Source organism: Cydia strobilella, chromosome 15 (genome assembly GCF_947568885.1).
Source record: "Cydia strobilella chromosome 15, ilCydStro3.1, whole genome shotgun sequence".
Lineage (NCBI taxonomy): Eukaryota > Metazoa > Arthropoda > Insecta > Lepidoptera > Tortricidae > Cydia > Cydia strobilella.
Genome location: NC_086055.1, coordinates 5,435,387 through 5,461,603, shown reverse-complemented (window position 1 = coordinate 5,461,603; position 26,217 = coordinate 5,435,387). Strand labels below are relative to the sequence as shown.

The 26,217-nt window shown below is 36.0% G+C and overlaps 2 protein-coding genes across 2 annotated transcripts in view; both read right to left on the bottom strand.

Annotated features, from left to right (window-relative positions):
* LOC134747854 (semaphorin-2A) overlaps nucleotides 1–26,217 on the bottom strand; it is a 422,795-nt gene that overhangs the window by 346,773 nt on the left and 49,805 nt on the right. The window lies entirely within an intron of this gene.
* LOC134747694 (meso-2,3-butanediol dehydrogenase-like) lies at nucleotides 22,054–22,918 on the bottom strand. Its single transcript, XM_063682300.1, has one exon. It carries the CDS (start codon nucleotides 22,866–22,868, stop codon nucleotides 22,104–22,106), a length of 765 nt encoding a protein of 254 aa, XP_063538370.1. The 5' UTR covers nucleotides 22,869–22,918; the 3' UTR covers nucleotides 22,054–22,103.

Here is a 26,217-nt window from a genome sequence, read left to right as displayed (position 1 = left end):
GCAAAGCACGAAAACCATAATTATACAACAAATAAACAACGGTTGTAAACAACATAGCTAAAACACAATAAATTGCATCAAAACATGTAAATTGCCAGAATAAAAACGATTACACGAATTTCCCACCACGAGATAAACTAATGTAAAATCTGCAACAACAGATTGAAATTCTGCTAAGCTACAAAACAAGTTGAAAATTTTGAAGCGAGCGCAAATTTAATTACTGGATAAGCGTACAAGTCGAGTTTGAGCACTGCCAGGTTTATTAGCTCGGGTTAAACCCTAATATACACTTCCTGGAATACAACATTAATAATTAATTATATATATTTTATTAAATTAAAATTACGGGAAATGTCTAAGAACCATCTTGAGAAACAAGACTTGCGATTAAAATAAACTTAAGCCAGTTCATCCGTTACTATGTCATAAACAAACATACATATATTACAGACTGATACAATACTAAACTTAAATGACTTCTTAGGTATTTATTGCATAGATTTATACTTACTTCATTGATCAAATTATAAAAGCAAATAGATATGTGTGTTGGTTTTCTCGCTACATACCATCAACCGACACAGCCAGCTGACAAATTCGTTTCGTAATCGTTATTTGCATCGCAAAAAGCTGCTAGTGCGTTAATATTATGTTTTATCATAATAGCTAATACTGAAATCGCGAAGCGTGACGTAACTGGTGACCGAAGAGCTGGCGGCTTCCTCGCACAACGTATCAGCATTGCGATACAGCGAGGAAATGCCGCCAGCATACTTGGTACAATGCCTCAAGGGCCTATTTTAGATTTAAGCTAGTTATTAATTTCGTTTACGTAGTACCACTGTATATATCTTGTATGTAAATAAAAACAAAAAAATAAAAGCTAACACTTACACATTTCCAGTCAGTAATACATAAATCACATATGAGGCTCAAAGGGTACTAGATAAAGTTTAATTAAACGTTATAAATAGGTAGAACTTGTCATCCTTGGATACCAGCTTAACTTGATTAAATTACGGCACTGTAACCGAGCTGTCCTGAGGTTTAATTATTTTAGGAAGCTGCGAAAATTCGATCTGGGCGTATGTTAAATCCTACGTGTTACGTAAATCTGAAACTTTAAGTATAGCTGAGTAAAGTAGGTAGAGATTGGACGGCGATATTCAAACAGTCGAACTTTCTATCGAACCGGCGGTAGAAGGTATTTTTAGAATGTTGAAACAGTAGTTCGTATTATGGTAGCCAGTTTTCTGGAGTAAATTTGAATAAGCTACTGAAAATTATTATTTTTGTACTTATAGGATTTTAAACTGATTTCGACCATTTGAGCTTGTTGAAGATAAAATTATAACTTGTAGGTACTTTAACCAAAGTATTTACATGTTTAGTAAATAAATAATTTCTATTACATTTTTGCTAAAATGAATCATGATATTTTTTAAAGCACAGAATTAAAAAAGATTTCGCATTTACCAAAGTACAGGCGCGGGGACTAAATTGTTAAATCATTCAGACTTTACGTTGGACATTTAAAGCGTAATTTAGTATTAAAAAACTAAATAAGCTTGAACCCTAAATAGCTGACTGGCTGGTACTTGATTTTCGAGGCTAGACTAATTTTATATAAAGGAAAAAGACGAATTACGCTTCAACTAATTCCGAGTTTGTGAAAATTATTCCAAGAAAGGTTTCAAAATATTTCTCTAATACGATCACTTGCTTCAGTTTTGTTGATCTTTCCTTTTATAGTATCTTAGAGGTGTACTTTAATTGGTTTTGGGTTCTACGCAATTCGAATATAATTGGACAAGCTGTCACCGGGATCGCATTAATTAAGTTTCAGTTGATAAGCGCCACTTGCACCATCCCACTAACCGGGGGTCAACCGGTTAAACCGTTAACCTAGTGTCAAATTGTACTGGTAACCATGGTAACTCCAGGTTTCACTGGTTAACCCCAGGTTAGTGAATGGTGCAAGTGGCCCTAAGTCGGAGTATACAACGTGGGCTGTTAAAACCCGACAGATTTTAATCACCCATTCCTGAGGCCATAAGCAGCAAAAAATGTTAAATGAGTTGGTTAAAATCGGCCAAAAATTAAATTAAATTCTTGCCGAAAAAAATGTTTTGCACACCTTATTTCTATTTACTTATTGGCACAAAAAAACATTACAACGAATAAGTAAAGTTTTTTTTATAAACAGATAAAAATTGCGAGTTTCTTTTAAAACTGTCTAGCTATCACGGTTCATGAGATACAGCCTGGTGACAGACAGACAGATAGACAGACGGACAGTGGAGTCTTAGTAATAGGGTCCCGTTTTTACATAAGTAATCTGCAGAAAATTACCTACAAGAAAGATTCAGTACAATTTTTCGCTAGGAACAATATTCAAACAGATATTAACGCGGCAAAGTTAATTATAATCAATTCTCGGGTCCTTTTATTTAGTTTTTCGTAAATAACTTGTAAACGGTGGCCAATAGCAGAAAATGTTGTTAAACGTAAATAATCTACATAATTTTAATATGAAACATATGAAGTAAAAATATGAATGGAGATTTACTCGTAGTGTGGGTTGGTTCCCATTTGCAGAACTACGAACAGTTTAAATTCGATTAGGATTATAAGAGATACTTCTAATTCTACTCGTCTGTATGTCATAGCAGCTCAAGACTCTGTGGCGCGTGAACATTCAAGGCCTTCGTGTAATTAGGTTCTAAGACAAACAGTCGGCAGGTGCGACATTTGAAACGGATATTCCAATTAGCGACGTTCGGAATTCCCCTGCCACCGTAAGTTAATATTCAGACATGGACTTTATTGAATGCGAATAAGGTATATTTTGTTGTATTTAAATATAAAAAGGAATTTGAGTGCGGCTTCGTAATTTACATGAGGATAATTACACCTTTGAATATATATTTAAATGGCTGTAGAATCGAACTTTTGAACAAATGTATTCTCTCCATATATTCATGTACTTATATTGATACATTGCCATCTGTAATTCTTTGCAGTTTATTGGCAGAAGGCCCCTTTCCATCTTTCTCGATATTGGATTTATTTACTCGTATAATAGTTACGTATAGTAGTTATAGTAGTTATACTTACGCGTGACAGAGACATTTATTCGTCGCAATCCGACTGCAAATTACAAAACGCAATACGTAATGCGACATTTTCGTTTAAAACAGCTAACCACGTTAACCTGTTGCCGTTCTTCAGCCCGGCGTCGGTACATTAGACACAGTAAACACTAATGACGTGACGACATTTATCACATCGCTTGACACAGGTAGCTTTATCTTCAAGTGGGTAAATGTCTATTGTTGAGCGTGCATTTGAAGGAAAGTCTGTGCTGTTTGATACTATATTTAAACTGATAGTTTAGTGAAAAGCAACCATTTTATTTATAACTTCATTACATACATACATACATACATATAATCACGCCTATTTCCCGGAGGGGTAGGCAGAGACCACGGATTTCCACTTGCTACGATCCTGACATACCTCTTTCGCTTCCTTCACTTTCATAACATTCCTCATACACGCTCGCCGGTTTTGGGTGCTCTTGACCTGGCCTTTCTTCAGGATTTCCCCGATCTGATCAGAGAAAGTCCGCCGAGGTCTGCCCCTTCCAACTCCCGTTTCTACCTCTCCCTTATACACTCTCTTTGTTAGCCTCCTTTCACTCATTCTTTCCACGTGTCCGAACCATCTCAACATACCTTTCTCAATTTTTGTCACTACATCTTCGCTCAGTCCACACTTTTCCCTTATCACACTGTTCCTAATTCTATCTTGTAATCTCACCCCACATTCAACTTCATTGCATATTACAACTTCATTGCATATTACTAATACTCTTTATTGCAGACCTCAAATGTTAAAAAGACACGGTGCAAGTTACGAATAAAGCTTGTTCACTGAATTAAGATTTTTATTTAATTTCTACACTTATAATTAGCACTAGGTGTTTTTTAGGGTTCCATACCATACGGTAAGAACGGGACCCTATTACTAAGACTCCACTGTCCGTCTGTCTGTCCGTCTGTCTGTTACCAGGCTGTATCTCATGAACCCTGATAGCTAAACAGTTGAAATGTTCATTTGCCGCTATAACAACAAATATTAAAAAGTACGGAACCCTCGTCGGGCGAGTCCGACTCGCACTTGTCCGGTTTTTTTAGTTTTGTGACTCGTTCTTGCTAAATAAAAATAAAAATTACTCTATTAAATACCTATCACACGTCACACAATTTTACAGAATGTAATATCTAACAAATGATTCGATAATTGCGATCAGCCCCCCACCGGCACTTCGATGAAATCGCAAAAATGTCATCCGAATGTTGATGATCGATCACTCTCCATGCAACAGACACGCATAGAGTCCTTATTCTAGAAGGTCCATTTGACGTATCGGAATGATACCGGAAAAGAGTTCGGGTTGATTATTATTTTAAGTATGTTAACTATTACATATTATTTATTTACATACAAGATATATACAGTGGTACTACGTAAACGAAATTAATAACTAGCTTAAATCTAAAATAGGCCCTTGAGGCATTGTACCAAGGATGCTGGCGGCATTTCCCCGCTGTATCGCAATGCTGATACGTTGTGCGAGAAAGCCGCCAGCTCTTCGGTCACCAGTTACGTCAACCAGACGCTTCGCGATTTCTGCAAACAACTTATGCGCGCTGGGACCCCATGGACCTAGAGTTTCAACTCCAAATGGAACGAAATGATACTCTCTACCGAGGCTCTTATATTTTAAGTATTGGGTTCCATAAAACCACCCAACTATAGTTGCCCAGAATTAACTCGAAAATGTCATAAATATAGTTCGAATGCCAAATATCGTATACATTTAAATGAGCAATTTTTGCATATTTGTATATATTTATATTTCGGGGATCTCGGAAACGGCTCTAACGATAAGTTTTGAAGGATTCACGGTTAGTTTTACTAGACTTATATTGACCGGGATATAAAATAATACAAAAGGTAATCACGGTCTATATTCCGGTCAATATAAGTCTAGTCGATCAAATTTTTCTAGGGGCGAAAAATCGACCTAGCAAGGTCTTATGAGTTTTTATATGTTTTCCTAGTAAAGCTCAGGCAAAATTTGGGATGGGGCTGCCTCGTTTCTGTAGCGCATCAGTGATGGTCGCGACGGCGCGCGTGGACTGTTTTTATACTACCATGCGTGCACGCGCTGCATCACCGGTGCGCCAGGTGCGTGGCAGTCCCAACAGCATCCTACGAATGATAGCGGCCCTACTTGTCGCACTGTGAGGGATTGCATTCCCACATCAGTGTTGTTTTCATTTAAATTTAAGTTCGCTGTACCTACTAACCTCTTAGTTTGAAAGTTCTACTAATAAAAAATATGTGTCCATGTGTTACACGAAATAAAAATATTCATTCATTCATTCATTTAAAATTAAGTAACATATTTATATTCTTTCTTTCTTTCTTTCTCTCTGTTTCCTAGAATGATTGAAATGATAAGTAATAATGTATTTTCAGTCTTCAAAGTTCCCTTTGAGCAATTATATTTTATTCCATTAGTGGAAACTGTTTGGCTCATTTAGTCATAATATCTATACACTGAAATAAATGTTTATAATTTATATAGTAGTGTTTATAATTATAGTGTTATTAAATCTTTATAATTTATATAAGTTTATAATTTATATAGTAGTGTTTCTACTTAAAATAAAAACAAATTAAAGTATTTTCTGTAAATAATTTAATTTGTTCTAATACTTCTAACAGTATAATATATGGTAATCGCTTACCATCAGGTGATCCGTCTGCTCGTTTGCCTCCTATTTCATAAAAAAAACTATATCCTGTATTATTGTAAGCTGTTTGTTTCCCAATAAAATAAAAATTATAAATAAATAAAATATTACATAGTTCTAGTACTGGTATATACCTACGAGTAACTGGGTGGTTTTAGGGTAATGAATTATTTTGTTTCTTGCAGTTAATTTTCTGAGCATTTATCGTTACCAGCCTACATATATTACTTCCCATTTCCTCCTCCACTGCTGGGTACAGACTCTGGGCCTTGTCTCATGGTACCACAGGGTTTGGGCTCAAAAAATTCTAATATTATTCTGTATTCCTGATGGTATCTGACGGATTGATGACGGATTGGTGGCCGCTTTCGGATGAAAGAAGTGCCTGGCGTCCGTTGGCTCGACGTTAAAAATCGCGGAGCACTTTTGGATCAGACTACCCCAGGACCGGGATAAATGGCGTACACGAAGAGAGACCTATGCTCATTGTTTAGCAGTAGGCGACTGAAGGCTAAAATGATGATGATCATGATGAATGGTATGCTTTCTCACGACGATTTTTTTCACTGAAAGCAACAGGTACTTAAACAGTAGATAGTCTTAACATGATTAGATAAGTATTATAATATGAAATTTTGTCTAATTGTTATAACTCTCTCTCTCCTTAGCATTATTATTCCCATCTGATTGTGGGGTCTGCTTTCCTTATCTTTTCTCTCCACTTCGCACGATCGGACGTGTCGTCTACTGAAACGTCGCAGGCCCTCATGTCTTTTGGTATGGTATCTGCCCATCTCATCTTCGGTCTTCCTCTTCCTCTGGACCCAGCAATGTTCAGATCCATAGCAACATTCCCGATTGTTATAACATTTTATTAAATAGATGACCTAGCGAATACAAAGCATCTCTGTTGCAGCTTGGGCAAAAATGATTTCATAATTACAGCTCCTTTTACCGTGGCATTTCTAAACGCCTTCGTAAAATTTTGGAAGCAGGTCCAATAATTATTAGCATTTTTGCCGATTCAATTTCTCAAATCATTTCAGTATGGCGGGTGGTTCGCGAAGTCTACAGCTCACAGAGCCATTGGTAATGGTATTAAATCGTTTCAGAATACGGATCCGGTAATGGACAGCGCATTCAATCTGTTTGCGACACGTAGCGGCGCTAATGCGGTTATCGGGTAGCTGTTTACGGTGTGCGTGGGCCATGGCCGGCGAAACGATCATTGCCATAATGATTTACACGGATTAATACGGCGCTTGAGTGGAAATTGGTAAGATAATAAAAGCTAGATGCTAAATTTTGTCATTACTGTCATTAGATATCGATTTTACTCTTTTACTTTTATATAAAGATTAGGTATAAGCGTAGGTAAGTTTTGATACTAATGTTTCTGCAGCTTTTTGGAGTATTAAGTTAGGTATATTTTTTATGTTAGTACTTTGTAAATGTGTTCAATCCTAATAGTCATTTGGCGCCCTATACAAAAATATACCGTATTGACCAGCTACAGCACTCAATTATACGCCGTAGGTAAAATATTTAAACACAAAAAACAATTTGCAATTATTCTATAATTTTTATCAACTTTGTCGCAAATGAGTTAACGTGATTCACTAATTGAAACAATACTAACGGATAAATATTAAGCAAATATGCCAAATATCTGCAATAATTTTGAACTATTTTAAAACTTATTTTTAACTTCGGCCCATTTTACAGTACTTGAAAAAATACCGCACAAACCAAATTGTTATTCAAACAAATGCACTGCAAAAAGCGAATTGCAGTGTTGGTGTATTTCCACACTGAGCTCCGAGACAATCAATAATAATGAAGGTTAATAAAAATCGTGATTGAATTCATTGCCGCTCGGCTACAATCGGATTTATAAATCGTGAACAAACGAAACGCACCCATATTAAAAATATGAAAATTGGTTGTTTAGATGTTTGTCACTCAATCACGCACAAATATCTATACGTTTTTGGGTGAATTTTAGCTCACATATTTACATACTGGATAATCATTTTATCCCGGAAATTATGTCCAAAGGGTTACTCCAGTATTATCTCTTGAATATAGTATTATGTTATTAACAGTTCTAGGCGAATTCAGTTCAAGTTCAGTCAATCTCAGTACATAAAGTACTGAGGTTGACTGAAATAGCATGACAAATACGTTCTTTTCCATCATCATCATTTCTCTCTGAGTCTCGGGCAAACTGTAGAGTGGCATACTGTGAAATAAAATCAATTTTTTTAAGCAAGTCATCGTTAATGTTATATAAAGATCAATCATCAAATCTTCAATAAAACAGCAGCCAAAACTTTGCAGTTGTAGCAAATACCTAAACTTACGTTACATAGGGCCACTTGAACCATTCACTAACCCGGGGTTAATCGGTTAAACCTGGAGTTACAATGATTACCAGTACAATTTGACACTAGGTCACCGGTTAATCCGGTTAACCCCGAGTTAGTGGGATGGTGCAAGTGGCGCTTAGGTACGCGTGTACGTAGATACGTATTATAATGGCCTTACAAAGTAACTAAGTATTTAATTGCTCATCTATTTTCCAATTAATTGCGAAAATGACGATCAAAACGTTAATGGATCTACTACAGCAGTTACATTTAGAGAACGTATTCTATTACATTAATTAGTAAAAGCAAAACAAGCAACTTGATAATCTGAGAACATCGTTAGATTTGAAATACCATTAATTAAAACTGCAGTACATCCGTTTCTAGCAACGTATCAACAATTGGAGAGAAAGATATTGCTATTAGAGCCACATTGCTCGTTCATCAGAGCATTTCTAACGTTCAACTGAGCAGCTATTGCCACTCTTTCAGTTCTTTATTTCTGTAGATACGGGAACAATACATTCGTTACTAGCGGAACTTATTTGCTTTTAGTCGCCCGTTTCTATCTGCTCGGATGAGCTCCTGGATTGAGTGCGGGCCGGATTGAGTCGCAGGCTTGTTTGTATGTTTCTGCCGTTTGACAAGCCTGTGACACGCCTCGAAAACTTTTCGGGGCTTATCGGAGAGGATAATCGATTTCTCAGTGAACTGTTGTGAAGAGTGAACAGTGAAAAGTTGAATTAGAGGAACTGCTTGTGGATTCCGTAAGTAGGTATTTGGCAAGTAAAGGTGGGCACTGGGCTACACCTAATTGTTAATTATAGGTCGATAATTGTTCACACATGATAGGTTAATACTATTATCTATTCATATGATATAAGTACCTACTCAATTTTTTTATGAATGAATTCATACACTATACAGTTTATAAAGTGATGATGAGAACTATGTTTTTTTTAAATATCTTTATTTCAACAAATTATCACGATTTTTATACCGAGTGAATAATTTATAATTATTTGAACTTAAACGAGGTCACATTAACTACCTAATGTAATTTTAGGAAAATGTCGGACCTATGCCTTAAGGCAATTTGTAGCCGAAAATAGAAGCCTTAATAAGTTTCACTATAATGTCAAAGAAAATGTGGTTTCAGTTTGTGTTATATAAGTTAATACCCCGTAAAAAGGGAGCGTGCGTGGGCGTATTCCATTGTTGATCTTTTATTTATAGTTTTGCCAAGCTTCCTATGTTATTCAAAAAATTCATTTTTTTTTTAATTTTATGTTATTACTATTTGTCCAAGACAATTTATGACAAATTTTAAAATTGTGTTTAGTCACACAAAAAGTAATATAAATTATCTGACTAATAATTTAAATAATGGCAAGTACTTGTTTTGGCCTAAAACACACTAATAAAAGCAAAGGAACAAAATGTTCAGTTCATTAAGGATTTATAAATTGTTTAATTAAGCTACGTACCTTTATTTAATTCGATAAAACGGTACGTTTCGTTATTTACGTTACAAATAAAATTATAAATAATATAAAATACTGGACATTAATGCACCGTAAAGGCAGGAACTTTGGCCCTGGAGGATAACAGAACTGGCTTATGATTAACTCGGTGCAGGTTGTGACCTGCCTGAAATGTTATTGCGTTGAAATTATGGCGAATTATCATGGTTGAGTGTATAGGTATTTAGCAGCTGACCATCTGCGTGTAGCTGTTTTTATAAGACCGATCCATGTATATGTTGTTCTTATGGGACAAAGCTACCCTCTATTGGGTTAAAGTAATCCGACTTTACAGAGATTTTTATGTCGGTTTAATGAACCCCGAATATTGCAGCTAAATCTTCGTCTTATAGCTTAATAGGTCCTTGTTCTCGTTTCATTTCTAAAGTAGACGCCGATACAATGTCGCTAGATTGATGGAACTATCTCGAACGAGATCGGGGACTAAGCTACAACTTGGTCCGTGCTGAGAAATATGAACGTGAGAAACAGAGTGACCCAAGTACACGTTAATTTGCACGCCATTATATGTCCAATTTTGAGACCCGTATGACCTAGAATAGGGTAAACATCTATGTAGATTTACGCCCTTTTAGCTGTTAGGTGCAAAAATGAGGAGGTTCACTTTGTAACACTGTCGCAATGTTAATACTTAGACTAATCAACAAAGAAGTAGCTAATACTTGTATGAACTAATAAAACGATCACTATTCTAATATTGGTTTCGGTACCCGCGATAGTTACTCAAGAAATAAAACTAGTATGTAAACAGATTATATCGCGTCAAATGAATTAAAAATATAGCCCATGTGTTTTAAATTAAATATATGCAATACTTATAATCCGTTTACATACATATTTTTAATTTATCTGTATTCTAATTTTGTGGTAGACTTTTAATTGTTTATTAAGTGTTCTATACAAAGCCTCTGGATACCATTATTCTTGTAAAGTAAACTGTACGATATAAATGGTAACCTATAGCGGAAAATGCATGTACTAGTAATTCAAATCAAATCAAATCAAATGTTTTATTTGTGATAAACTTAAAACTAAAATTACATACAAAACACTACACTACTAATTAACACTGTTTGCTTAATTATGGGCGTTTTAAAATTGTATTTTGACTCGAATTTGTTTAAATGTCAAATTAAGCAATTTTTTCTAAATGTAGGAATGATTATCCAAAGATGCTTCTTTCGAGTTTTCTCTCACTGTAAAGTTCATTAATTCTCCAAAAAGATTTGTCACAAAAATGTTCCTTGTTTATTGGGGTAGCATTCAAAATGCAGTTCGCGGGCATGAGCCAGACTTGAGCGGACGTAAAAGTGGATACGAGTAAGTAGGCTTTTTGGTGAAATTGCTAAGGATTTACAACATTCAGACTTTATTTACAATGTCTCTGAATTATAAGATTTTAAGTAGGTAGGTACTTAATCAATCTCTGAAGTGTCGTATATCTCATATAAAATTAAACTACCTATTTAATATGTTGTCCAAAAAAATACAAGAGTAAATAGATATGAGCAAGAAAAAATTATGAAATAGCATGATTTGCATGTTAATTGAATTTAGGGAAAATTATTAGACAATAGTGATACATCTGTTACGTGTAATATTATCTTAAAATTAATTTAAAACGCCTAGTTATAACATATAAAGATACTACTTAATAACTATACAGTATAGGTACTAGTGGGATATAAAACTCCCGTGAGACTCGAACATATTAACATTATTTTAAACGGTTCACTCACGTATTATTACGCTCGACATGTTTCGATCCAATTTTCGAGGATCCTCTTGACTTCTCGGAGCAACGACTAGCCTTAACTGGTCGAAAATTGGATCGAAACATGCCGAGCGTCTATTCGACTTAATAATACGTTAGTGACCAGTTTAAAATAATGTTAATACTTGTGGGATAATCATAAACATATGCTGCGCTTTCTAGTCAAGATGATGATATTTTTTCGTTTCCTATGTAACGTCATTCACCGGGTGTCTCCTGTTCCTGTAACACCAAATAATTAAGGGCGTCCGCTACTTGGCGCGATTGCACAGAGCTGGTGACCCGGGCTACCGAAAAATACACAGTATGGGAAACGCTAATTGGCGCGGATGGATGCGTGCGACGGATTTTACCTACCAATGGCAGCCGCGTACGTTCGCCCGCTCCGTGCACCGTGGTGTGCGCCAGTCAGCGGACGCCTTAATGGCTCCGGAGCCGCGGTCCTCGCGGTTCTTTTTTTTTTTGTTTTGCTTGTTACTGTTAATGTGTTATTGTTAGATATTAACCCTTAACCACTTACGCAAGGTCTCTCAGACCTTTGCAAATACAAAATAGTGAATAACTCAACACGTGTTCATTGCACGGACCTCTGTGACCCTGTACCTTTCCCTGCAGCCGTCTCAGTGCCGGCCATGTGATCGATGCCTTCGGACGTGTGTCTTTGTGTATTTGGTCAGCAAAAGACTATCGTCGGTGGTCTCAGCGACCTTGCCTAGGTGGTTATATACTATATCTCGCTGGTCTCTGAGGCCTTGCCTAGGAGGTTACGTTAATTTTTATGGGCTTGTAGTTTTTAATATTTTAACGCAGTTTATGTTTTTTGTTTCTAAAATTGTTATGCCTGCACTCCACTAATAGGGGATGGAGGGTAAAAGTTACAAATTTCTTAATTTTTATGATCTTTGTATAGAAATCATATAGGCTTCATACCAAATATTTTATCTCTCTAGGTCATCGGGAAGTGCCCTGGGCACACTAGTTCTGTATAAGTATTTAGAACTGCACCCCCTTTATAACGGGGTGCAGTTTTAGGATAGCAAGCGGGGGAGAGGGGAGGGGGAGGGGGGGTTACGGTAATTCATAATTTATTGCTTATTATCATGTGGTACAAAACAGATGCTACATTAGGGTAAGTTCACACATGAACCCTGTTAGGGCACAGCAAGTATTTTTTACAGCGTACAGCGTTTTATGTAAGCCGTAGGCTCATCAGGACATCGAGAAGTGTCCTAGTTTTACTTGTAATATATTCAGAACTCTACCCCCTTTTTTAGAGGTGGGAGGGTGAAAGTTACAGATTTATTAGTTTTACTGTTCTATGTAGGTATCTAAAATATAGACCACATGGGAAAATTTCAGCTTTCTAGGACAGATATAATAAAGTATTGAATAAAATGTGTAAGTATTGTATTTATTGGCTGTGCATTGGCTGCCGCGAAAAATGGCTATTTGAATAGCTTGCAATTTTATAATCATAATACGTTTTTATATAAAAATTATAGCTGATTAGCTAGACTGATTATTGTTCTTTAAGATTTATTAATAAAAAAATATATCATGCAAATAATATTTTGTGATCCCTTGTCCCAAAGGATTTACAATGATTTTTTTGTTAAATGTAAGAAAAATTTTATATGTTAAGTTCAAGCTATATGTTATTGATTAATGTTGTATCGGTATTTGTTAATAAATGCCTTCAACCAATAGATAGGTAAATATTATTTAATTGTCCCTCTAACATAATTCTTATAAATATTTTAGACCCATTTCAAATAGTGGTCTACCAGACCTTTTGTAGGTGGTTATGCTATAGAAATCGGACGTAGGTAGTTAAGGGTTAAACTTGTGATTCTTCGCTCTTATAAAGAACGCGTCCGATCGTCACTATACGTCGAGAACGGGCTGGACCCGTGTAATTAATATCCGTGGATCCGGAGTAATCCGGACACACGGGTAACTTTAAGGTGTACTAAATACCAAAACTTAAGTATTAATAAAAGTACCTGAACAAATGTTGGTCAGTTTGAGGAGTACAGCCTACAGTTTAGTTAGACTATTATTGCTCCTGTTACATGCCATACCGGGGATATATGTGTATGCATTTATAGGAAGCGCACTTGAACTAAATAGACAGCACAGGTGCCCTCAGGTTATTGGCGTGTATTAATTTCACGCCTAGGTTTCAGATTTAGGTTGCAAGATGGCAGTGCCTCCAGCGCAAAATACGATCGTGCGTGAACTGTAGGGGGAGGCACCTGCTTATTACCATGATGATGTGTATAGGATATGTCAGGTTTATATTAGCGATTAGATCCGAGGTGGCAAACCTTCTGATGCGCAAGGTACCTTAACCTGTTGGATGCCAATGTAGGTTCAACGCCAAAGACCGATTAATAGGTCATAGACCACAAAGTTCAACTTCAGTTTTGACAGCTTTTGTGTTTGACAAGGCGTCGAAAAGGTTAATTATGTGCCAAATATAAGGTATATTATATTATAGCTGCTTCCTTCATTAACTATTTAACCAAACTATCCTACAACGACAGAGAAAAAGGACCAGAATTAATTAACCCTGGACGTTGAATAATATTCAATTGGGACCTTCATGATTCGAGTCATTTATGGTCCCAAATCCATTCCACTTTAGCGCGATTCCATCATTTATCATTAAAGTTAATTACGTTTAACGTCTCAGTCCATTCGGCTAATTAGTTGGCTCCAAAAAATCGAGGATAATTGCGAAGAGCGATTGCCAGGATTTCCTCTGTCGAGGGCACTCACTGATAAATAGGGCTCTTCGAATGGACTGCTTTTCGTGACGAGCTCCGTTGGATTGGTGTGAGCTGTTTACGTTTTTATAAATACAGAAATACGTTTAGGAGTGTACAGGTTTTTAAAGGGTCGGCAACGCGCGTGCAATATCTCTGGTGTTGCAGGCGTTCATAGGCTACGGTAACTGCTTACCATCAGGCGGGCCGTATGCTTGATTGCCACCGACGTGGTATAAAAAAAAACAAGTTGCGAAACTAGCGCGCACTTATGGAGAGCTGAAACCGGAATCAAGTACTCCATATTTCTGGAGTTTTTCCGAAGTTGATGCTATTGCAATGCTATGTTGGGTTCTAACTGATGCGTTACGAATCATTTGACGGATTTGAGGTTAAGTTATTTAACTGATTTATATTAAGTACTTAGGTACGACGAGAAACTATAAATTGTGTTTGCGAATTATCATGATGTATGAATTAGTTCGCTATCTACCTATCATAATTTTTGAATATCAATCTAACGAAGGTGTAAAAGGAATTATTATAGTGTCCGTTTTGATATCAGCCTTTTCGTCAGATTGTAATAAAATTTGGTGGATAGATAGTTCTCTACTCTGTACAATATATTCCCTATTCTATACAATATAATTGTATACGTACTTACTTATTCAAGTGACCAGCAGATCAGTTGCACAAATAAGTGCAATCGAACTGGCATTTTTGAATATGGAGATACCCAGTTTTATTTGTTTTGTTTTATATGTGCAAATCTCTTGCGGGCTTACAGGTGACCCCAAAACGCTCACAAGATAATAATATTATGTAAAAGATTAATTTCCTAGGAAATTCAAAGAAACATTATATTTAAAAAAATTAAAATGTAATTCAATTATTAACATAACGCTCCAGGTTTATATTATTAGAATTCTTAATGGTTTATGTCCAGCAAAGCGTGAAAAATTATTTATTTAATCTTTCACGATTTTTACTCATTATGATTATTAAATTCAAATTCAAATTCAAATGTTTTATTCATGATAAACTTAAAACTAAAATTACATACAAAAGTATACTAAAGCTATAGAAATTTCAATTATTATTCAACAACGACGGGATTTAATCGCGTAAAATAAGTTTTAAATTTACCTCCGACGTTTCGAGGATGGCGTTGTCCCCGTGGTCTCGGAGAAGACTGGCTAAAGTTGACATCAAAAACCAACCAAGTGACCAAGGTGCGGGTAGTTCGAAAAACTCGCGCGCCTAGAAGATGTTGATGTCAACTTAAGCCAGTCTTCTCCGAGACCACGGGGACAACGCCGTCCTCGAAACGTCGGAGGTAAATTTAAAACTTATTTTACGCGATTAAGTCCCGTCGTTGTTGAATAATAATATTTATTTAATGTATCATTTAAGTCTAACTATAATTCAGAAGACTAGGTACGAATAAACAATACAGTAAAAACTTGAAAAACTTTATTTTTACATTTGTATATAATGATATACCTACCCTCTTAGTAGGAACCCATCAGTATAATATAATTATTATACGAAACAGATTAGTTAATCAATCGACGAACAACCAGTCGAATTACAGTAAGCTGATTCACATAATAACATAAACAGGGTGGTCCCTCGAGGCTTCCCGTACTACAATCCCAGCTAGCAGTTCAAACAGCATACTCCCTAATTATTCTATTGTATTAATGCTATAATCACGAATGTACTTTGCGTGTTATATGCAAAGTAAACTACGGCGATATCAATTACGTGCAAAGTATCTTTTCCATTGCGTGTACGTTACGGTACCTAATCCTTACAACCCAAATTACATTAAGGTTAAGTGCAAATAAGAAACTCTCAGGCAGATGAAGTTTGAGTTCCAGCGCAAAAAAAAGTAAAAATCGCAAAACTTTAAGGCCCATTCGTAAACGTTAAGAACTAAAAAGCTTACACTTTGTAGCAAAAGTACACATAAATGAAAGTCACTTTAACGCAAAAGCTGCCTCTTTGGATAAAAACTATTCGGTACTTCTGAAAGACTTCTGAAAATCCCTCTTTCCTTATCACACTTATTTTCACTCCAGACAGCAATCTTTGGTCATAGCGAGAAATGAAAATTAATGATGTTCTTGAGTATATTTTCGTGTCGGTTTGAGTACACACCATTATTTCCGTTTTTGGCTCGAGACCCTCATTTATTATGTAAGTTTTCACGATACGCTATACCTACCCAAGATGCAGATGCTGTAGTGAATCAGGCTTATTTCAAGTCAAACGGAAGACCCTCGTTGCCTCGCCGTTTTTATCTTCAAAGTGAAATCAAGTATTCAAATTTACAACTTAAAGAAAATAAATTATAAGAAATAACTGCAAGTATTATTCTGCACCACTCGGCAAATGATTATTGTGAAGTAGAAATATATTTCGACAGGAATATAAATCAGAAAATATCTATTTCATCTAACACTTGTCTTCTCACAATTCTTGTGTCACCCCTCGCCATCCCTCATCATGAATCAAATTAAAGTAAACTTAAAAATAAATACATTTTAATACATCACGACCTTTCAAGAAGAAAATTAATCTTCAAACGCAAACAGTAAGTAAGATCAACCTAATATTCGTTAAAGGCGTCAGGGGATGTCGTTTCAGAAAAAAACGCCACTCGTAGATTATTCTTGATTCCACCTAATTGGATTGATGGAGTAGCTTTAGCAAATCTGTCGGGTGAAAGATAATGAATGAGGCTACTAGGACGAAGTTTTTCGAGGGAACTATCCTACGAGAAGGGGCAACCCTACTGCTTACCTACAACCGCATTCAAAGAGGGGAGCTTTAAACATTATGGAACTTTGTGACAGTTTGATGTACTTTGAGTATCCGAATTACAAGATTGCATCATAATAAATTGGCGTAGCTGTATAGCCCCGAGATACTCTTTATCTAACTTAGGGGTAAACATTACCGTAACAGTTTCGAAAATCTCGACGGTGATTGGATGAAATTAGAGGATTGTCAACACACGTGATCTGGAGCGATGTTTGCACACTCGCTCTTGAATAGACGTGAGGCTGGCTTTTCATGGCTTGATGAAATACAAACTGTGTCACTGGGTAGGTGCCTGCCAAAATTTCGGACAACGTTTGTGCACAAACACACGCTATTGGGAAGTGTAATGTTAGTCACTGTCTATAGACGGCTCTTGAATACCTAAGAGGTATGCCTAGGTAGGTACTAAACATCAAAAATTGCTTATAGTAGGTGCTGATGTGCATTAATAATATTAGAGTACGACTAGTAAATAGTTTTGTAGGAATAATAGCGAAATATTTTTTTTATAAATAGATAGTGGAAAATCTAATGAACACTATCAAACCTTTAGCATTTCTCGTATTAATAGGTGTTGGTGTCATATATTTACTTTAAATAATAACTAATGTATTCATAATTGAGAGATAATTCCAAATAATTCCAAAAATTACAAAAAATGGGCAAGTTTATAGGAACAAGGTGAAATTATCAGGTATAATATCAGTCTGAAATCACTTAAGAATAGACCACTTGAGTCATCCGCTTCTATTCGCCTTGAATTTTGAATATTACGAAATTTCATTTATCACAATTTGCCTCTCAAGTAAAGGGAACTAGGCAACGTCGCGGCACTTCCGTAGCACATGATTTGCATAATAACTGAACTAAGTGTTCCACATCCCGGCAATGGTTGAATTTGAACCATAAATATAGGACCCTACTACTCAGTTTCCATAATCACGACTGACCGAAATTGCTCTCAGTTCGATCAATTCTCACATGTAGATTCAAGGAATTTGAATATGTTAGTTAACTTAGGGAAATGTTTGAGTATATTCCATGCTGGACTTATCTACTTAAGGTTAGTTTATCTGAACGACTTCCAGGGTTTTAGTGTCCGAACTAATGTAGTTGAATATGGAAGATACTATTTGAACAAGTCCACCTCGTGAATGTTTCATAAGCTGCGTTGCATCGCGTCGTCGAAACGCATTTAATGTGCCATGTCATAACAAAATATAGTTACTCGTATGTAAAACGAGACAGTGTTTATGCTGCGACAACGCTTGCGACGAAACAACGCGACGATGACGCTTGCGCCGAAACAACGCGACGATGCTTGCGATGAAATAACGCGACGCAATTTTAAGCTTGACTACCGATTATCGTTTTTATCATAAACGTTAAACAGATTTTGAAGGATATAATTTATATAAAAAGTGTTTTAGTTATAGTTAGCGGCGGCCTCGTCAGGTTAATAGCCCTTTCGTACAAAACGTCCTTGAAAGCAGACAAAATATATTATAATACCACATGATGTACATAATGTCCATTATTCAAGGCATTGTACGCGACAGTCTGTGCGTGAGGAACGTGAGCGAGGCAGACCCCCAGGGATTTGCGCAGGTTTTTCAATTTTTATTTGCGCTTGTAAGTGCCAACCCGCTATTGGGTGCGAGTAGTGAATGTGCACTATTTTTTCACCCTTTCATTTAAGCTTTAAGCTAACGGGAATGCGAGTCGATTTCAGTGACAAAGTGACGGCGAAATTGCACGACGCCCTTTGAGGGTTTATTGGCAACACGTTATGCCTCCGCTTATTAGCGAGATGATTGGATATGGCAATTACTATTCGATAAAATTTTACTGGCGATATTTTTGTATAAAAATGTTTCATCAATTTCTTTATTTTATACTTCGTTGTAATTTTAAATTTACACTGAGTATCTAACCTGTAGCTAACAATTTTAGCGAAGTTTAATTCTTCAAAATATCATTTACATAATTTTATTACCAAGGACTGTACCAAGGACTTGTTCGTTTTAATTTTTCTGTCTCTCTCTTTCTCCACAACTTTTGTGTTTATTCCAGGTGAACCATCAGGAGGCCAAAGTCGTGTGTATTACTTACATATTCCATTATTGTAAAAATGGGCATAGTACAGCATTCCTAACTTTCTGGCTCCGCACGATAGTACTTAATAGGCGAACGCTTTATCTTGTCATTAGCACGGTATCAGCGACCCTGATATGCCTATGTTATAATACAACATTGATATAACATGTTGAATATTATTCAATTGTATTCTCGTAAATATGAAAGTTACAAGGGACAAAGTCCTGTCTCTATTCTCATGACGAAAACAGAAATACAGTAATAGAATAATGTAACAAGATCGATCTTTGCCTAACTGCTCGGAATTACGAGTATTCCTAATCCCTACTGTTTTCCTTATTCTAACAAAAGTTCAACAACCTTAATTTTTCGCCGCCGTAAAAAGGCTCCATCGTAATACAATGTCATTTCATAAACATTTATTTCAGTTCACTGCTCATGATGCAAATGTAATAAAGTTAATGGCCCTTTACCGCACTCGTGTGAATGGATGGCTCTTCATTCCTCACCGGGAAATATTATTTTTCTGCATCACTTAGGTACACGTTACGTTACTTATACGTTAGGTCATAAAAGTATTTACATTTTGTTTAATATTTTCGTTTCTAGTCTCGGCTTTACTACTTTAATATTTTATTTTACTTCATGACCCGTCAATTTTTTTATTAATTTTTGAATTTCAAAACACATTTAGTTGTACCTAACCGTTAGGTACCTAACATTAATTTGTAGAACAGGAAAAATCACAAAAAATTTAAGCAAACTTATTCGCTTATTCTTAGTTTCTTACTATACATATTTTAGCCCAATACCTCATCGGGCCCAAGCGTGGAAAATTTATTTAAGTAATTTAAAATAAATAGAAGGGATATATTAAAGAAGTATGCAGGTTTTTAATTTATTAAGAAGTAAAATTGAAATATAGTTTTATTTACTTCCTATTATTTACCAACTATATTCGAATGGAATATACCGCACATAATTTCCCACATTTCCGCGCATTTAATACCTATCTATCTATTTCGTACCTATCGTATAGAAATGCTAAAAAGTTTTTTTCTTTTCTTTCAGCATTTATTCCACTGAAACCAAACAGACCACAAAAAATAAAAAAATCAGGTCAACTAAATGCAAAAAACAGTGGAATCGTACAAGGAAACCGTCAAGCTAATCGACAATAATTAGCCAAGTGCTGATCCAAGATTGATGGCAGAGAGTCGAAGGTCTGTCTGTGATGAATTGCCTATATAAGGTCATCGGGGTATTTGCCTATCGCGACAGCATGGTCGACCTAGATATTTTTCCTTAAGTTGAAGAATTTATTTATTTATTTAATCGCATGGCTTGTAACAAACTGGTCGCTTGTACACCTAATATTGGTGAAAGTATAATAATTAGTTGCTTATTAAGTACCTAGGTACTATAAGTTGCAGAATGAGGCTTAGGTACAGAAAGCGTAGCAAACATTCGAAGTGGAGTGATAATAAAACTAATAATTGTAGTTATTTATTATAAAACTATCTTTAAAAAATGGGTTGATTTTGGCTTTGTCATCAATAATTTGTTTTTTATTGATGATTACGTCTTTACATTATTGTCGTTTGTTATTCTCATACCTACTGGAACTCTAAACCAAACTCCGTGGGTTCAAAAGCTCGGCCCATAAGTTTCTCTGAATGTCATTCAAAATAAGCTTCCATTAAATTCATTTGATATATAGGTAAGTACCATATGTTTTGTAGGAAGATATCGGGATGAAATCTCCGAATACGTGCGAAGAAATTCAAAATTGTGTATACATAAATTTTAACTCGCATTGGGCTAGCGTTTAGCCTAAACTCCAAACACTACACTTACAATGAGAGTATGAGACTATAGCCAGTATTGGGGTGTATTTATGTAAGTTAGTGATATTGATTTCTCGAGATTTTTCAAAAAAAATCATGCAGTTACTTACTAGTAAGGAGGATACGATTATAATTCTAATTTTTATTTTATAACCAAAAACCTACTACTGTTGCACGACGCATCCTTTAGCATTGAGATTGATCAAATAGAAATACGTCCTAAAGAAATTACCATTTACTTGTAAACAACATTTTTTGTTTATAAAGAGTGCTTACGTCAAACATGTAGGTATATTTAAGAATGACCTAATACACAAATATTCGTCCTTCCACTATTTCTTTGTGTACAAAATATACGAGAAACTAGCTAACAAAAATATGGCCCAAAACATGAAATTGAAACGTTGGTACGTGTTTTATTAAAGTGATACATCGTGATACAACACGAGTTATCGCGCCGCTCGTTCTTCCAACCCGTGTTACTTCTCATTTGCGTCCACCGACACCGTACGTTTAGCTTTACGTACCAGCTCTGTCCGCCACACGAAATTAAAACTAATGGCACTAGCAACACGGACTAAATTATCAAGGCAGTGTTAGTTGTTGGCCTATTTATGTTGGGCTTTATTTCCTACCTTACACGCGTTCATTCTTGTAAGGTTCTTACCGTCTAGCTTTTGCAGAGAATAGTATTTATGTCTGAAGTTGTGTTCTAAGTTTGTTGGGAGCTGATTCACTAAACCTCTACGTGTGTGTTGTGCATAATAATTATAATGAATGCACTCCAAGTTCTACTGTTGTTTATTATTTGGTACAAAACAGTAGTTTAAGAGTCGAGTAATACGATTTTTATCACTTATTTTCATAAAACGTCACGACTTTTTATAATATATTTCAACGTAAACAGATTATTATTTAGTAACAATATTATAAAATTATATAATATGTATTTATTTTACTCAGATTAACTAAGTTTCACATTAATTAATGTACCAAAATATAAAATCAAAATAATTGCATTAAAAATTATCGCGTAACGCGTTATCACATTAGTGTTTCGCCATTATCTATTACGTAAACTGTGCCGGTGATACTGCGCGCCCGATCGCTGGCTAGATACAAAATCAGGTCAGCCACCTCCCCTGGCTCCGCCATTTTACCCAGCGGATAGCTCTTATCACGAGCCGCGTACAGTTGTTCCACTTGTTCTTGGCTGAATCCGGCGTTCTGCGCGAACGGAGTCCTTGTACCTCCAGGATTGACGGAACATACTCTTACTCCGTCACGGGCAAGCTCCAAAGCCACACACTTTGTCAGTTGATCAAGCGCAGCTTTTGAAATGCAGTAAGGCAAGTAATCAGCATCTTTGATAGGCTTGAAAGCAGCAACGCTCGACACGTTCACAATACAGCCCTTGGTTTTCACAAGATGAGGTGTAGCAAGACTGGTTAATATGTATACCGATCTGACGTTCACAGCCATGACGGTGTCATAAGGCTCGACACCATCACGAATGCTGCCGCGCATTCCGACTGCAGCATTATTCACGAGCACGTCAATTTTCTCAAACGTTTCAATAGTCTTCGTCACTATATTTTTTACATCGTTATCGCTGCTTAACTCTGCTCGAACAACCAACGGTTTGATTCCATTTTCGGCTTCACATTTCGCTGCTACGTTGTTGAGTAGTTGCTCGTTTCTTGCGACGAGTACGAGGGTGGCAGATTGTTTGGCGAACAGAAAGGCGGCAGCTGCACCGATGCCGGAACTCGCGCCAGTAATCACGACGACCTTATTCTTGAAGTCCATCGTCGGGGACGCCGCAGTGCAGACTGATCGAGCTCCGAATGTTTATGTACAAACAAACTGTGGCCTCTAAAGCTGACCGTCGAACGCAGTGAAGGGTAACTGATTAGATAATTAGTGTTGATAGTTTTTATGCTGTTCGTTAATGATGTCTCTAGGAGATAACCAATTATTTGGTAGTAAAATAGATCATTTATTGCAGTATTTTTCTCTTTGTTTGCTTCTTTTAATCAGTATCTTATTAGGCATGCAGTAAAGTCGACTAATTATTTTTATCCCCTCGGGCGGCAATATTTTATGATTTAGATGCGATTCACTAAGTCCACTAAGATATCTAAATCTGAACCTTATTGAAATGTTGATAATCTTAATTTGTTAGGTAGTTTGATAGGGTTCCGTAACAACTAGGAAGTAGTAGCCTTATAGTTTCGCCATGCCGTCCGTCTGTCTGTCTGTCTGTCTGTCTGTCCGAGGCTTTGCTCCGTGATCGTTAATGTCTTCATGTAAATAAATAAAAAATGCTTATTTTACTCATTCAATTGTTATTATAATATTTCATAATTTCTCTTAAAACTGTTTCATTGGCTGACTGAGTAATGCAGTTGACTATTGACAGTTCTAGAAAGAAAAAGTAAAAAATAAATAAAGTAAGAGGCAATCCCGCTGATTTTCGTACTTTAATTAACAAATCATTTAAAAATTACTGAAGTGTTTGTGTTTTTTTTTTTAATATTGCAGTCTAATGTTTTTCACTATGGGCCATGACCATGTTTTATTTTATGACCAGACATGTACTTAAAGTCTCCGATTGAAAGTAAGTTCTAAGGAAAAAATCATGGCCATACGGTCTATTACTTTAATTAAGTACTGATTATGCAAATTTGTCTTGTCTTTTTGGTTTCCTCGTATTAGATATGAAAAGTAGATTGTTTAACTCGGGTGAAAGGCACCAAGAATCATTTCATCCCTGTGTTAACAATCTTCTACATATACTGATAGCACGATTTTAGCCTATTGTCACGGAAGGATAACCCTGCCTAGACTGAGCATGGCCCGACATGCTCTTGGCCGGTTGTTTTAATAGGTAAATCCACTGCATGTGTTTTATATTAAAGGTTACTCACGAGTTTCCTCATATAATGAGGATGTGGAAAGGTGATCCAAATTAATCTCCATAATGGAAGTTCACGGAAGAATTTTTAATTAAATTTTATAGAATTAAAAGAGTGGTTTTGAAATAATCTAATGATGTTACGTGTACCGCGGTTCCGGTACGTCAGTCCTACTATAACAACAAATTAAAAGCAGTTTTCATTACGTTTTAGCTGCAGAGCATCGAACGCACTGATGTAGTCAAGGACGCATTTGGTAACCGAATTTAAACTGTTGTGAGACATATTAGGCTCTCCGAAACATGTCGCGCGAGTGACTAAAACAAGTGAGTCTAAACCGTGAAATTATTTAATAGCATTTAGTAACTTAACGTAAAATATAATAACAGAACTTTTAAATGCTATACACGTTATACAGTCGTTCAAATACATTGTAGAATTAGGATGGATACCTACTAAATGAAAATTAACATCGATGTATAACAAAAAACACAATTAACACTCGGACATCTGACTTTGATATCATAATATATTATTATGGATTCGGTTTTAGTGCGTCGCGCTTGAGTACAGTACCGAGTACACAGAGTGCACTATGTCAAGCGGCTTGACATAGTGTACTCTGTGTACTCGGTACTCAGTCGGCCGAGCAAAGTGACAATCGTTCATAGAAAACGCAAATCGAAAGTAAAATAATGTATGGAAATGATTACGTGACTTTTCGTTGCATCTTTCATAAAGATATTTTTTTTTGATCGGTATTTGTTGTTGTACAAATTGTCATCTTATCTTATTAGGCCCCGAGTAAGTAAAGCGCAATATTGACATCAAATCTACATGTCATTTTTAAGCATCAGATTACCTTTCACATCCACTGTTTACCGCGGTGAATAAAATGTAGTATTCAATATAACGGAAAATGAAAACTGATTATTTAAATCTGTAATATTTGATTTCCGTAATGGCTGCGTGCGAAATATCATTTGGTGTGTAAATAATATGACATGTTTATTTTATTTACTTTTCAATTTAAACGAGAACAGGACATACATTAACATAGATTACTTCCATTTATTCAACAATAATTACATGTCTATATTTAGATATACTGTATTCATTTGCGTAATAAAACTAATGCTAGGTCGTTCCATCCCGGCCATGTGGTCACTTTTGTAAAAATAGGTGAAATAGCTGACCGACAATTAATTCTTAATTCATAGTGAATTGTGCCGGAGAAATCCTAGGCCACCAAACGAAGGAAATACAGGGGAAATAATTCGTGTATAAGCACATAGTTGTAGGGAATTGTGTATTAAACAAGATACTAAAAGTACCCGAGGGTGGGGGTGAAGCTAACGGGTAAGGGGGGGGTTTAAAGGTCCCTATTATAGTTTTTCGTAAATAATACCACCATTTCTAGCTAACAATTTCAGTAAAAAAAAACCAAGTTAAAAAATAAAATTTATTACATTTACTTCATTCGACAACGTCCAGTATTGGACCTTTGACAGGATTATAAAACTTATAATTATAATTTAAGCAGTATTTTTTGTAACTTTATGTGCCATATTACATACAAAGTGATGTCATGGCAACGTCATATGTTCATTTTAATTCATGTTACAGCCAGTAAAAAACAAAGGCTATAACTACATTTCCTTATCGAAGTAAGAGTGATGTAGAAAACACAAAAATCTGTTGTCTTTGTGGTTCAATAAGCAATTAGATAAGCTCCCTCAAACAATACTTATCAGTCCGCCCGCACCCGAAATATGTATTTTAAAATGCATTATCCATTCAGGATTCGGCTAAACCATTCGTCCCGACTCAGTATCGAGGGTAAAATGTTATGTGGGTCCGAGTCATGCCATTTACATGAATGATTATTCAGGCATAGTTACATCCCGGGCGCAGAATCATACGAAAATGCACTTTAAAACTAGGAGAATAAGGTTACTTTTCAATTTTGATGGTTCTGAGACCATTTCAAAATTTATCTGGGCCCGCATGGCGGTATTGTTCGTAGTGCCAGCCTATGTAACACGCGTTGGTCCACATGGCAAACAGAAAATCGAATTTTAGGTAGCGCGTGTTCGGTAAGTGACGGTTTCAAACCAAATGTGCTTTTTGAAAGATGGGTTGCAGCACGCGATCGATCTGACAGAGCAAACAGCAGCGTTATTGCGAAACGGTTCCGACTATTGTCGGTCCCTTTGATAAAAGTTCATAAATACATACTA

Excerpts from the sequence above, each read along its gene's own strand:
- LOC134747694 (XM_063682300.1), bottom strand. The coding sequence starts at position 22,868 with ATGGACTTCAAGAATAAGGTCGTCGTGATTACTGGCGCGAGTTCCGGC.